General features: G+C 44.3%; 1 protein-coding gene across 3 annotated transcripts in view; it reads left to right on the top strand.

The window, feature by feature from the left end:
* COPA (COPI coat complex subunit alpha) overlaps nucleotides 1-14,614 on the top strand; it is a 43,496-nt gene that overhangs the window by 14,775 nt on the left and 14,107 nt on the right. For all 3 annotated transcript variants that reach the window (XM_083879202.1, XM_083879203.1, XM_083879204.1), the window contains 9 exons: nucleotides 938-1,088; nucleotides 3,133-3,199; nucleotides 4,665-4,740; nucleotides 8,119-8,201; nucleotides 9,674-9,813; nucleotides 10,760-10,845; nucleotides 12,137-12,275; nucleotides 13,026-13,188; nucleotides 13,850-13,996. In XM_083879202.1, coding sequence (XP_083735328.1) covers nucleotides 938-1,088; nucleotides 3,133-3,199; nucleotides 4,665-4,740; nucleotides 8,119-8,201; nucleotides 9,674-9,813; nucleotides 10,760-10,845; nucleotides 12,137-12,275; nucleotides 13,026-13,188; nucleotides 13,850-13,996 — 1,052 coding nt within the window. The remainder of the gene's footprint in view (nucleotides 1-937; nucleotides 1,089-3,132; nucleotides 3,200-4,664; nucleotides 4,741-8,118; nucleotides 8,202-9,673; nucleotides 9,814-10,759; nucleotides 10,846-12,136; nucleotides 12,276-13,025; nucleotides 13,189-13,849; nucleotides 13,997-14,614) is intronic.

The following is a 14,614-nucleotide window of genomic DNA, read 5'->3' as shown; positions in this document are numbered from 1 at the left end:
TGTTTTTCCCCCAGGCCATGACGGGGGCATGCTGGTGTTCAAGCTGGAGCGGGAGCGCCCGGCCCTGGCCGTGCTCAGGAACTCCCAGAATTTCTGATGTTTTTCCCTGGATTTCCAGCTGTAATTCCCCCTGTTTTTCCTGGATTTCCAGCTGTAATTCCCCCTGTTTTTCCCTGGATTTCCAGCTGTAATTCCCCCTGTTTTTCCTGGATTTCCAGCTGTAATTCCCATTGTTTTTCCCTGTTCCCCAGGCCATGACATGGGCATGCTGGTGCTCAAGCTGGAGCGGGAGCGCCCGGCCCTGGCTGTGCTCAGGAACTCCCAGAATTTCTGATGTTTTTCCTGGATTTCCAGCTGTAATTCCCATTATTTTTCCTGGATTTCCAGCTGTAATTCCCATTATTTTTCCCTGTTTTCCCCAGGGCACGACGGGGGCATGCTGGTGTTCAAGCTGGAGCGGGAGCGCCCGGCCCTGGCTGTGCTCAGGAACTCCCAGAATTTCTGATGTTTTTCCTGGATTTCCAGCTGTAATTCCCATTATTTTTCCTGGATTTCCAGCTGTAATTCCCATTATTTTTCCCTGTTTTCCCCAGGGCACGACGGGGGCATGCTGGTGTTCAAGCTGGAGCGGGAGCGCCCGGCCCTGGCTGTGCTCAGGAACTCCCAGAATTTCTGATGTTTTTCCTGGATTTCCAGCTGTAATTCCCATTATTTTTCCTGGATTTCCAGCTGTAATTCCCATTATTTTTCCCTGTTTTCCCCAGGGCACGACGGGGGCATGCTGGTGTTCAAGCTGGAGCGGGAGCGCCCGGCCCTGGCCGTGCTCAGGAACTCCCAGAATTTCTGATGTTTTTCCCTGGATTTCCAGCTGTAATTCCCATTGTTTTTCCTGGATTTCCAGCTGTAATTCCCAGTGTTTTTCCCTGTTTTTCCCCAGGGCACGACGGGGGCATGCTGGTGTTCAAGCTGGAGCGGGAGCGCCCGGCCCTGGCCGTCCACGGCAATTCCCTGTTCTATGTCAAGGATCGGTTCCTGCGGCAGCTCGACTTCAGCAGCTCCCGCGACGTGGCCGTCATGCAGCTCCGCAGGTGCCCCAAAATATCTCCCAAAAACACCCCAAAATGTCCAGCCAGGGTCCCAAAAAATCTGGCTGGGATGCAGAAAAAATACCCACAAAAATATCCCGCTGGGATCACAAAAATCCCCCCAAAAAATCCAGCCGGGGTCATGAAAAATCTCCCCAAAAATCCAGCCGGGATCAAAAAAATACCCCAAAATATCCAGCCAGGATCCAAAAAAATTCCCAAAAAAATTCCCCCAAATATCCCACTGGGATCCCAAAATATTCCCCAAAATATCTCCAAAATATCCCCCAAAACATCCCCCAAAATGTCCAGCCAGGGTCCCAAAAAATATGGCTGGGATACAGAAAAAATACCCACAAAAATATCCCGCTGGGATCACAAAAAAGCCCCCAAAATATCCCTGGAAAGTATCCCACTGGGGTCCCAAAAATCCCCCCAAAAATCCAGCCGGGATCCTGAAATATCCCCCAAAATATCTCCTCAAAAATCCCACTGGGGTCCCAGAATATCCCCCCCAAAAAGTCCCACTGGGATCCCAAAATATCCCACGGGGGATCCCAAAATATCCCTGAAAAATATCCCACTGGGGTCCTAAAAATCCCCCAAAAATATCCCCCAAAATATCCCCCAGAAATATCCCACTGAGGTCCCAAAAAATCCCCCCAAATATCCCCCAAAATATCCCACTGGGATCCCAAAAATCCCCTCAAAAATATCTCACTGGGATCACAAAAATCCCCCAAAAATCCAGCCGGGATCCCAAAAAATCCACCAAAGTATCCCACTGGGGTCCTAAAATATTCCCCAAAATATCCAGCCAGGATCCCAAAAAATTCCCCCAAAAATCCCCAAAATTATCCCATTGGGGTCGCAAAATATACCCAAAAATATCCCCCAAAATATCCCACTGAGGTCCCAAAAAATCCACCAAATTATCCCCCAAAATATCCCACTGGGGTCCCAAAAATCCCCAAAAATATCCAGCCAGGGTCCCAAAAAATCTGGCTGGGATCCATAAAAAATCCCTGAGAAAATCCAGCTGGGATCCTGAAAAAAAGCCCCCAAAATATCCAGCTGAGATCCCAAAATAATCCGGCCCAGAGCACAAAAATATCCCCCCAAAATATCCAACCAGGATCCTGAAAAATCCCCCAAAATATCCCACTGGGATCCCAAAATATCCCTCAAAAATATCCAGCCTGGATCCCAAAAAATCTAGCTGGGATCCCAAAAAATCCTCCCAGGATCCTGAAAACATCCCCCCAAAAATATCCCACTGGAGTCACAAAATATCTCCCAAAATATCCCCCAGAAATATCCCACTGGGATCCCAAAATATCCCTCAAAATAATCCACTGGGATCCCAAAAAATCCCCCAGAAAATTTGTCTGGTGTCACAAAAAAATCCCCCAAAATATCCCACCAGGATCCCAAAATATCCCCCAAAAATCCAGCTGGGATCCCAGATTTTTAAATCATAATTTCCCTAAAAAATGGAAAATTTTAAATTCTAATTTCCTTAAAAAAGGGAAAATTTTAAATTCTAATTTCCTTGAAAAAGAAGAAATTTTGTGGTTTTAGAGGGACTGTTTCAGACTGGAGGAATTTAAAAATTTCTCCCTGGAAAATTCCATTTTTTTTCCACGAAAAAATATCTGATTTTTTCCCTTTTTTCCATGAAAAGAAAAAAATCTGATTTTTCCCTTTTTTCAATGAAAAAAAAAAATCTGACCTTTACCCTTTTTTCCATAAAAATTTTTGATTATTTTCCCTTTTCTCCACAAAAAAAAATCTGATTTTTTTCCTTTTTTTCCACAAAAAAAGTGATTTTTTCCCATTTTCCCACTAAAAAAAAATCTGATTTTTTTCTCAGTTTTCCATTAAAAAAACCTGATTTTTTCCCCTTTTTCTGTGAAAAAAAAATCTGATTTTTTCTCCTTTTAAAAATCCAATGTTTCCCCTTTTTACCTCTGAAAAAAAATCTTATTTTTTCCCTTTTTCCCTTTAAAAAAATCTAATTTTTCCCCTTTTTTTCTCCTTTCCCCAGCGGTTCCAAGTTCCCGGTGTTCAGCATGTCGTACAACCCGGCCGAGAACGCCGTCCTGCTCTGCACCGTGAGTGTGAAATTCTGATTATTTGGGGGGAAAAACCACCAAATTCCTCATTTTGGGGGGAAATTCCTTCAAATTCCATATTTTAGGGAGGAAAATCCATCAATTTCTGCTTTTTTTCTAGGAAAAAATCCCTTAAAATTCACTTTTTTGGGGAAAAAATCCCTCAAAATTCACTTTTTTGGGGAAAAAAAGTCCCTCAAAATTCACTTTTTTGGGCAGGGGAGAAACTATCAAATTTCACTTTTTTGGGTGGAAAAAAATATCCCTCAAAATTAACTTTTTTTGGGGGGGGGGAAATCCCTCAAATTCTGCAATTTTTGGCAAAAAAAATCTTAAATTCTACATTTTGGGGGAGAAATTCCTCTATTTCTGGGGTTTTTTTGGGGGTAAAATCCCTTAAAATTCACATTTTTTGGGGGAAAAAAATCCCTCAAAATTCACATTTTTCTAAAAGAAAAAAATCAAAATTCACATTTTTGGGGGGAAAACGCAAATTCCATGTTTTGTGGAAAATCCCTGAAATTCCATTTTTGGGGAAAAAAATCCCTCAAAATTCACATTTTTTTGAGGGGGGGAAATCCCTCAAATTCCCCATTTGTTTTTTTAGGAAAACCCCTCAAACCCCTGGGTTTTTTGGGGCAGAATCCCTAAAAAATCCCATTTTTTAGGAAAACTCCTCAAATCCTGGGGTTTTTTTGAGGCAGAATCCCCTAAAATCCCCATTTTTTTTTAGGTAAAACCCTCCAACTCTTGGTTTTTTTGGATCAAAATCTCCTAAAATCCCCATTTTTTTAGGAAAAACCCCTCAAATCCCACATTTTTTGGGTCAGAACCCCTAAATTTCCCGATTTTTTTAGGAAAAACCCCTCCAACTCTTGTTTTTTTGGGTCAAAATCCCTAAAAATTCCCCATTTTTGTTTTGGAACCCCCCCAAATCCAACACTTTTTGGGGTCAAATTCTCCCCTTTTCTAGAAAAAAACTCCCCAGATTCTACATTTTTTGGGGATCAGAACCCCTAAAATCCTCTATTTTTCTTAAAAACCCCCTCAAATCCTGGGTATTTTTGGGTCAAAACCCCTAAAATCCTCTATTTTTTTAGGAAAAAACCCTGTAGCTCTTGATTTTTTGGGGGTCAGAATCCCTAAAATCCCCCATTTTTTAGGAAAATCCTCTCCAACTCCTGTTTTTTTGCGGCAAAATCCCTAAAATCCCCCCCCCCCCTTTTTTTTTTTTAGGAAAAACCCCTCATTTTTTGTTTTTTTGAGGTCAGAACCCCTAAAATCCCCATTTTTTTTTTAGGAAAACCCCTCATTTTTGTGGAAAAACCCCTAAAAATCCCCATTTTTTTTTTTTAGGAAAACCCCTCATTTTTGTGGAAAAACCCCTAAAATTCCCCATTTTTTTTAGGCAAACCCTTCATTTTTGTGGAAAAAACCCTAAAATTCTGTATTTTTTTCCCCCCAGCGAGCGACAAACCTGGAGAACAGCACGTACGACCTGTACAGCATCCCCCGGGACAGCGACACGCAGAACCCCGACGGTGGGGGGGACAAAATAACCCAAAATCCCCCAAAAAAACCCCAAAATCCCAAATTTCCAAAATCCCAGCAGTGGGTGGGGCCCAAGAAGCCCAAAAATCCCAAATCTCAATGGTGGGTGTGACTCAAATCCCTCAAAAATCCCAAAATTTCCAAGATCCTGATGGTGAGTGGGGCCAAAATACCCCCCAAAATCCTAAAAACCACCAAAATCCCAAAAATCCCAGAACCTCGATGGTGGCTGGGGCACAAAAATACCCAAAAAATACCAAAAAAATCTCCAAATTCTCAAAATCTCGATGGTGGGTGGGGCTTGAATCCCCCAAAAATCCCAAAATTTTAATGGTGGGTGAGGCCTGAAATCCCAAAAAAATCCCCAAAAATCCTAAAATTCTCAAAATCTCGATGGTGGGTGGGGCACAAAAATAACCCAAAAATACACAAAAATCCAAAAAAAATCTCAAAATCTCGATGGTGGGGCCAAAATACCCCAAAAATCTCCAGAAATCCTGATGGTGGGTGGGGACAAAATAACCCAAAAATACCCCAAAAATCTCGAAAATCCCCAAATTTCCAAAATCCCGACAGTGGGTGGGGCACAAAGAGCCCAAAAATCCCAAAAAATCCTAAAATTCCCCACTGTGGGTGGGGTCCAAAAAGGCCAAAATTCACAAAAATCCCCAAATCCTGATGGTGGGTGGGGCCAAAATACCCCCAAAAATCAAAAAAACCCTCAAAATTCCCAAAAATACCCCAAAATTCTGATGGTGGGTGGGGCTCAAATTCCCAAAAAATCCCAAAAATCCCCAAAAACCGCAAAAAATCCCCAAAATTTTCATGGTGGGTGTGGGCTGAATTCCCAAAAATCCCAAAAAACCCCAAAAATCCCAGAATTCCCACCCCCCTCATCCCCTTTATTTCTCCCTAAAATTCTCTTTTTAAAATCTTTTTTTTCCCTTAATTTATCCTTTAAAAACCCCTTTTTTTGACCCTAAAATTCTGTTTTATTTCTCCTAAAAAATCCCTTTTTTTTACCCTTTTTTTCTTTTATTTATACTGAAAAATCCCCTTTTTAAAATCCATTTTTCCCCTTTGTTCATTCTTAAAAATCCCTTTTTTTATCCCAATTTTCCCCTTTATTTCCCTTTAAAAAATCCCTTTTTTTTTACCCTCTTTTCCCCTTAAAAATCCCCCTTTTTTTTAACCCCATTTCCCCCTTAAAATCCCCTTTTTTACCCCATTTTTTATTTAAAAATCCCTTTTTATTTTAAACCTCCCCCTCCTTTTCCTCCCCCTTTTTTTGGCCCTTTTTCCCCTTTAAAAAATTCCCATTTTTCCTTCCCCTTTTCCATATTTTCTCAGGAATTCCCTGATTTCCCTCCCAGCTGGAGCTTGGCCCAGAATTGTTTAATTTTTGTGACATTTAAATCCAAAAAAAACCCCTAAAAACGACAAAACCAAAAATTTATTTTATTTCTCTTTCCTTTATAAACCCCATAAATTTAATTTTCATTTTTTTTTGGGTGGAATTTACCATCCCAAGCTTTGATTTAAAAGGATAAAAAAACCCCTCCAAAATTATATTTTTTAATTTATTTTTTTCATCTATAAAATTCCAGCTGCTCCCCCTTTGTCAGGAAATAAAAATAAAACAAAATAAATTGGGGAAAATAAAATAAAATTTGATTTTTTTTTTCAGAGATTTATTGATTTTTGGAGGGAATTATTTCCCTGCTGGGCTGGATTTGGATGAAAAGAATAAAAAAACCCCAAAATTTTAATTTTTTTGGATTTTTTTCCAGTTGGGAAATTGGGAAGATCCATCAAATCCCTGGAATTGATGGAAGGAGCAGCTGAGACCCAAAAAAATGAGGAAAAAATGAAAATTTCACAGCCAGGGGAGGGAGGAGGGGAAGATTTGGAGGAAAAAACTCAAATTTGGGAATTTTGGGGGAAAATTATTGATTTTTTGGGGGAAAAACCCTCAAATTTCTGATTTTTTTGGTGAAAATCCCCTTAAATTCCACATTTTTTTGGGAAAAAATCCCTCAAATTCCCCATTTTTTGGATAAAATCCTCTAAAATTCCACATTTTTTGGGGGAAAATCTCTCAAATCCCTGATTTTTTGGGGAAAAAACCCCTAAAAATTCTGATTTGGGGGGAAAAAAACCCCTTAAATTCCATTTTTTTTTATAAAATCCCCTCAAATTCCACATATTTAGGAGGAAAATCCCTCAAATCCCAGAATTTTGGGGAAAGTCCCTTAAATCCCACATTTTTTGGGAGAAATCCCCTCAAATTCCATATTTTTAGATAAAATCCTCTAAAATTTCATATTTTTTGGGGAAAATCCCTCAAATCCCAGATTTTTTTGGGAAAAAAAGCCTAAAAATCTCTGATTTTTTGGGGTAAAACCCCTCAAATTGCACTTTTTTAGGGGAGAGGAAAATCCCCATAAATCCCATAAATCCCATCCCAGTCCCACCCTATAAATCCCATCCCATAAATCCCATAAATCCCAGCCCATAAATCCCATAAATCCCATCCCATAAATCCCAGCCCATAAATCCCATGAATCTCATCCCATAAATCCTGTAAGTCCCATAAATCTGATAAATCCCATCCCATAAATCCCATCCCATCAATCCTATTAATCCCACCATATAAATCCCATAAATCCCATCAATCCTGGGTCTGATTCGGGGTTTTTTTGGGGTTTTTGGGTGGGACAGGACCCCATAAACCTCATAAATCCCATTAATCTCATAAATCCCATAAATCCTGGTCTGATTTGGGGGTTTTTGGGGGTCTGATTTGGGGTTTTTGGGGGTCTGATTTGGAGTTATTTGGGGTTTTTTGAGGTCCCAGCTCCAGAAGGGAAGCCCTCCTTGGGGCTCACGACCATGTGGGACCCCATAAACCCCATAAATCCCGTAAATCCCATAAATCCTGGTCTGATTTGGGGTTTTTGGGGTTTTTTGGGTTCCCAGCCCCAGAAGGGAAGCGCTCCTCGGGGCTCACGGCCGTGTGGGTGGGACAGGACCCCATAGACCCCCTAAACCCCATAAATCCCATAGATCCCATAAATCCTGCTCTGATTTGGGGTTTTTGGGGGTTTTTGGGATCCCAGCTCCGGAAGGGAAGTGCTCCTTGGGGCTCACAGCCGTGTGGGTGGGACAGGACCCATAAACCCCATAAATGCCATAAATCCTGGTGTAATTTGGGGTTTTTTGGGTTCCCAGCCCCGGAAGGGAAGCGCTCCTTGGGGCTCACGGCCGTGTGGGTGGGACAGGACCCCATAGACCCCATAAACCCTGGTCTGATTTGGGGTTTTTTGGGGTCTGATTTGGGGTTTTTGGGGTTGTTTTTGGGTTCCCAGCCCCGGAAGGGAAGCGCTCCTCGGGGCTCACGGCCGTCTGGGTGGCCCGGAACAGATTCGCCGTCCTGGACAGGATGCACTCGGTGAGAATTTGGGGATATTTGGGGGAAAATTGGGAAATTTGGGATCATGGGGATGGGATCCAGAGGGACCTGATCCCAAAAAAAGGGTTGGGATTGGGATAACGGGTGTTGGGATAACAGGGATGGGATCCCGAGGGGGCTGATCCCAAAAAAAGGGATTGGGATTGGGTTAAGGGGGATCAGGTCCAGGGGAGCCTGATCCCAAAAAAGGGTTGGGATTGGGATAATGGGAATTGGGATCACAGGGATGGGATCCAGGGGGGACTGACCCCAAAAAAAAGCTTGGGATTGGGATAACAGGGATTGGATCCAGAGGGTCCTGATCCCAAAAACAGGAATTGGGGTCACAGGGATCAGATTTAGAGGGTTTGATCCCAAAAAAAAAAAAAAGGGTTTGGATTGGGATAATGGGAATTGGGATCACAGGAATTGGGATAACAGGGATCTGCTCCAGGGGGGCTGATCCCAAAAAAAGGGGATTGGGATCGTGGGGATGGGATCCAGGGGAGCCTGATCCCAAAAAAAGGGGTTGGGAAAACCAGGAATGAGGGGCTGGAAAAGGGTCTGGAGAATCCTGAGGGATCTTGGGGGGCTGAGCCTGGAGAAAAGGGGGATCCAGGGGGGATTTGGGATATTCCAGGGGGGGATTTGGGATATTCCAGGGGGATTTGGGATCCTCCAGGGGGGATTTGGGATATTCCAGGAGGATTTGGGATATTCCAGGGGGGATTTGGGATATTCCAGGGGGGATTTGGGATATTCCAGGGGGGGATTTGGGATATTCCAGGGGGGATTTGGGATATTCCAGGAGGATTTGGGATATTCCAGGGGGGGGTTGGGATATTCCAGGGGGGATTTGGGATCTGATCCCAGGGAACGGGGCCGGGACAAAAGGGAACGGCCTCGAGCTGGGCCAGGGGGGGAAATTTGGGATGATTTTTCCATGGAAAAAGGGTTGGGAGCCACAGGAAGGGGTTGGATCCCCATCCCTGGAGGGAATTCCCAAGATTTGGGGCAGATTTGATGCTCCTGGAGGGATTTTCCAACCTCAAGAATACCAGAATTCCAGGAAAAAAAATCAGATTCCCAACTGTGCACCCTCAAAACAAAACAAAACAAAACAAAACAAAACAAAACAAAAACAAAAAAAAAAAAAAAAAAAAAGGAGGGGAAAAAATCCTGGAAAACCCCAATCCCAAAGGGCACAAAAATCCCTAAAAAATTCCAAAAAAATTCCAAAGAATCCCTTAAATATTCAAAAAAAAATCCTTAATTTTTTTCTAAAAATCCCTTTAAAAATCTAAAAAAATCCCTAAAAATTCCCCCAAATCCTCAAAAAATTCCCAAGAAATCCCTAAAAATTTCCCTAAATATCCCCAAAAAAGTCCAAAAAAATCCCTTAAAAAATTCCCAAAAAATCCCCAAAAAATCCCCCTAAAAAAATCCCGGAATTCTCTTCCCTGGGGAAACAGATCCTGATCAAGAACCTGAAGAACGAGATCACCAAGAAGGTCCCAGTCCCCAACTGTGACGAGATTTTCTACGCGGGAACCGGGAATTTGCTGCTCCGCGACTCCGACTCCATCACCCTCTTCGACGTCCAGCAGAAAAGGTGGGGATTGCCTGGGAATTTCTGGGAATTTCTGGGAATTTTTTGGGAATTTCTGGGAATTTTCTGGGAATTTTTGGGAATTTTTTTGAATTTTCTGGGATTTTTTTGGAATTTTCTGGGATTTTCTGGGATTTTTTTGGCAATTTTTGGCAATTTCGCACCTAAATCCTGATTTTTTTGCCCTAAATCCTGTTTTTTTTCACCCTAAATCCTGTTTTTTCCATACTAAATCTTGATTTTTTTCTGTACCAAACCCCCTTTTTTTCACCCTAAATCCCTTTTTTCTTCACCCTAAATCCCATTTTTTCCCCTAAACCCCTTTTTTTTTACCCTAAATTTCATTTTTTCCACCCTAAATCCTGTTTTTTCCATACTAAATTTTGATATTTTTTTTTGCAACAAATACCCTTTTTTTCACCCTAAATCCCCTTTTTTCCTACTCTAAATTCTGGGGTTTTTACCCTAAATCCCGTTTTTTCATCCTGAATTCTGGTTTTTGCCCACTTTACCCCAAATTTTGCTTTTTCTGCACTAAACCCCATTTTTATCCACCTAAAGTCCCCTTTTTTCCACCCTAAATCCTGTTTTTTGCACTCTAAATCCCTTTTTTTCCCACCCCAAATCCTGCTTATTCCTATGGAAAAATGGGAAGGGCTGGAAAAGGGATCTGCTGGGGGAGTTTTTGGGATCCATGAGGGTTTTTTGGGGATCCACTGGAGTTTTTTGAGATCCTCTGGTGGTTTTTGGACCCTCTGGGTGTTTTTTGGGATCCACTGATGGGATTTTTTGGATCCACTGATGGTTTTTTGGGATCTACTGGGGGATTTTTTGGGATCCACTGGAGTTTTTTGGGATCCCTTGGTGGTTTTTGGACCCTCTGGGTGTTTTTTGGGATCCAGGGGTGGATTTTGGGCCTTTCCCCGACCCCAAATCCGTGTTTTTCCAGGACTTTGGCCTCGGTGAAGATCTCCAAGGTGAAGTACGTCATCTGGTCGGCCGACATGTCCCACGTGGCCCTGCTGGCCAAGCACGGTGAGTGCCGGGGGAAATCCTGGGGTTTTCATGGAATTTCCCAGATTTTCTAATGGAATTTCCCAGTTTTGTAATGGAATTTCCTGTTTTTTAATGGAATTTCCCAGTTTTAAATTGAATTTCTCATTTTTTTAATGGGATTTCCTGGTTTTTAAATGGAATTTCTGTTGTCATTCCCGTTCGTTCTTGTTATTCCTGTTGTGGTTCTCGTTGTGATTCCCGTTGTTGTTCCTGTTGTCATTCCCATTATTCCTTTTGCCAATCCCATCCCTATTCCCATTGATTCCCATTCCCATTTGTCCCATTTTCATTCCCATTTCCATTTCTATTCCATTCCCATTCTGATTTCCATTTTCATTTTCATTCCCATTCCATTCTATTCCCACTCCCATTCCTGTTTCCCTTTGTCATTCCCATTCCCATTATTCCCATTCCCGTTGCCTTTCCCATTATTCCCATTATTCCTGTTATTCCCATTATTTCCACTACCATTGCATTATTCCCATTATTCCCATTATTTCCATTCCTATTCCCATTATTTCCATTCCTGTTGCCGTTCTCATTCTCATTCATTCCTATTCCCATTATTCCTGTTCCCTTTCCCATTATTCCCACTGCCATTCCCATTGTCATTCCCACTGTCATTCTCGTTGTTGTCATTCCCACTGCTGTGATTCCGATTGTCATTCCCATTATTCCTGCTCATTCCCTTTATTCCTGTTGTTATTCCCGTTGCCATTCCCACTATTCCCACTGTTGTCACTCCTGTTGTGATTCTCATTGTCATTCCCATTATTCCAATTCTCATTTCTGTTGTGATTCCTGCTGTCATTCCCATTGTTCCCATTGCCATTGCCATTCCCATTCATTCCCATTCCCATTCCCACTGTTCCTGTTGCCATTCCCGTTACTCCCATTGCCATTCCCCATTTCCCATTATTCCCATTTCCCATTCCCATTCTTCCCATTTCCCTTTCCCATTCCCATTTCCCATTCCCATTCCTGTTATTCCCGTTGCCATTCCCGTTACTCCCATTGTCATTCCCTGTGTCATTCCCGGTGCCATTCCCGTTACTCCCATTGCCATTCCCCATTTCCCATTATTCCCATTTCCTATCATTCCCATTCCCATTATTCCCCTTTCCATTCCCATTATTCCCATTCCCATTATTCCTGTTGTCATTCCCCTTATTCCCGTTATTCCCGTTGCCATTCCCGTTGCCATTCCCATTATTCCTTTTGCCATTCCCATTATTCCCATTCCAATTCCCGTTGTTATTCCCGTTCCCAGCCATCCTGATCTGTAACCGGAAGCTGGAGTCGCTGTGCCAGATCCACGAGAACATCCGAGTGAAGAGCGGGGCCTGGGACGAGAGCGGCGTCTTCATCTACACCACCAGCAACCACATCAAATACGCCGTCACCTCGGGGTCAGCCCTGGAATGCCGGGAATGCCGGGAATTCTGAGCCGGGAATTCACCGGGAATGCATCGGGAATGGGGCTGGGAATTCACCAGGAATTCACCGGGAACAGGGCTGGGAATGCACCAGGAATACACCAGGAATGGGGCTGGGAATTCTGAACCAGGAATTCTGAACTGGGAATTCACTGGGAATGCACTGGGAATTCATTGGGAATACACTGGGAATGGGGCTGGGAATTCACTGGGAATTCACTGGGAATGGGGCTGGGAATTCACCAGGAATACACCAGGAACAGGGCTGGGAATTCTGAACTGGGAATTCTGAACTGGGAATTCTGAACCGGGAATGCACCGGGAACAGGGCTGGTAATTCTGAACCAGGAATTCACTGGGAATCCTGAACCGGGAATTCCAAACCAAGATGGGCAGAAATTCACTGGGAATACACCGGGAATCCCTCACTGGGAATCCCTCACCAGGAATACACCGGGAATTCACTGGATGGGTGGGAATTCACCGGGAATGAAGGGGAATCCCTCACTGGGAATCCCTCACCAGGATCAAAGCAGAAATTCCTCACTTGGATGGGCAGGATCAAACTGGGATCAAACCGGGAATTCACCAGGAATTCCTCACTGGGATGGCCGGAACTCCCCAGGATAGCCAGGATCTGACTGGGACAGCTGGAATCTCCCTGGGATGACCTGGAATTCCCAGGAATTCCAGGATCTGACCGGGAATGTCCCCCCATCTCAGGGATCACGGGATCATCCGGACCCTGGACCTGCCGATCTACGTGACGAGGGTGAAGGGGAACAACGTTTATTGCCTGGACCGCGAGTGCCGGCCCCGCGTGCTCACCATCGACCCCACCGAGTTCCGCTTCAAACTCGCCCTCATCAACAGGAAATACGACGAGGTGGGGAAAATATGGGATTGGGAATGAGGGAGAAATGGGGTTGGGAATGGTGGATGAGGACAGGGAGTGCTGGCCCCATGTGCTGATCATTGACCCCACCAAGTTCTGCTTCAAACTCACCCTCATCAACAGGAAATACAACGAGGTGGGGAAATCTGGAAGATCTGGGATTGAGGGGAGATCTGGGATTGGGATTGAGGGGGAATGGGATTGGGAATGGAAGGAAATGGGGTTGGGAATGGTGGAAAAATACAGGTGAGCTCCACATGCTCCTCATCGAGCCCACCAAGTTCAGGGTCAAACTCACCTCATCAACAGGAAATAGGATGAGGTCGGGAAATCTGGGATTGGGGGAAAAGGGGAAAATCTGTTCCTGAGGATTTTGGGAAGAGGGGCTGGCAAAGCCTTTCCCCAGGATGGAAGAGCCTTTCCAAGGGATGGGAAGAGCTTTCCTGAGGATTTGGGAATAGGGGCTGGAGGATTTTGAGAATGGGGCCTTTCCTGAGAATGGGAAGAGCCGTTCCCGAGGATTTGGGATTTAGGGCTGGAGGATTTTGGGAATAGGGTCTGGCAAATCTTTTCTCAAGGCTGGGAAAGAGCCTTTCCTGAGGATGGGAAGAGCCTTTTCCCAATGATTTTTGTGCTGCTCTGGCCCTGCCAGGTGCTGCACATGGTGAGGAACGCCAAGCTGGTGGGGCAGTCCATCATCGCCTACCTGCAGAGGAAGGGCTACCCCGAGGTGGCCCTGCACTTCGTCAAGGACGAGAAAACACGGTTCAGCCTCGCCCTGGAGTGTGGCAACATCGAGGTGAGGGGGATTTTGGGGTGGTTTGGGGTAAAAATGTGCCTCAGCCTGGCCCTGGAGTACAGGAACATCGAGGTGAGGCAGGAAAAAGGATATTTGGGGATGTTCGGGGGTAAAAACACATTTCAGGCTGGCCCAGGAGTGTTGGAACATCAAGGTGAAGGGAGAACTGGGGGATTTTGGGGTAGTTTTGGGGGTAAAAATGGGCTTCAGGCTGGCCCTGGAGTGTGGGAACATCGAGGTGAGGGGAGAACTGGGGGATTTGGGGGTAAAAATGTGCCTCAGCCTGGCCCTGGAGTGTGAGAACATCAAGGTGAGACAGGAATGGGGGATTTTGGGGTGGTTTTGGGGTAAAAATGTGCCTCAGCCTGGCCCTGGAGTGTTGGAACATCAAGGTGAGGGGAGAAATGGGGGATTTTGGGGTGTTTTTGGGGTAAAAATGGGCTTCAGCCTCGCCCTGGAGTGTGGGAACGTCGAGGTGAGAGGAGAACTGGGGGATTTTGGGGTGTTTTTTGTGGTAAAAACACACTTCAGGCTGGCCCTGGAGTGCAGGAACATTGAGGTGAGGGGGCAATGGGGATGTTCTGAGGGATTTGGGAATGTTTTGGGATGCTCTGGGAA

This window comes from Zosterops lateralis (assembly GCF_965231275.1).
Source record: "Zosterops lateralis genome assembly, chromosome: 27".
Taxonomy (NCBI): Eukaryota; Metazoa; Chordata; class Aves; order Passeriformes; family Zosteropidae; genus Zosterops; species Zosterops lateralis.
This window is presented reverse-complemented; position numbering and strand designations above follow the sequence as displayed.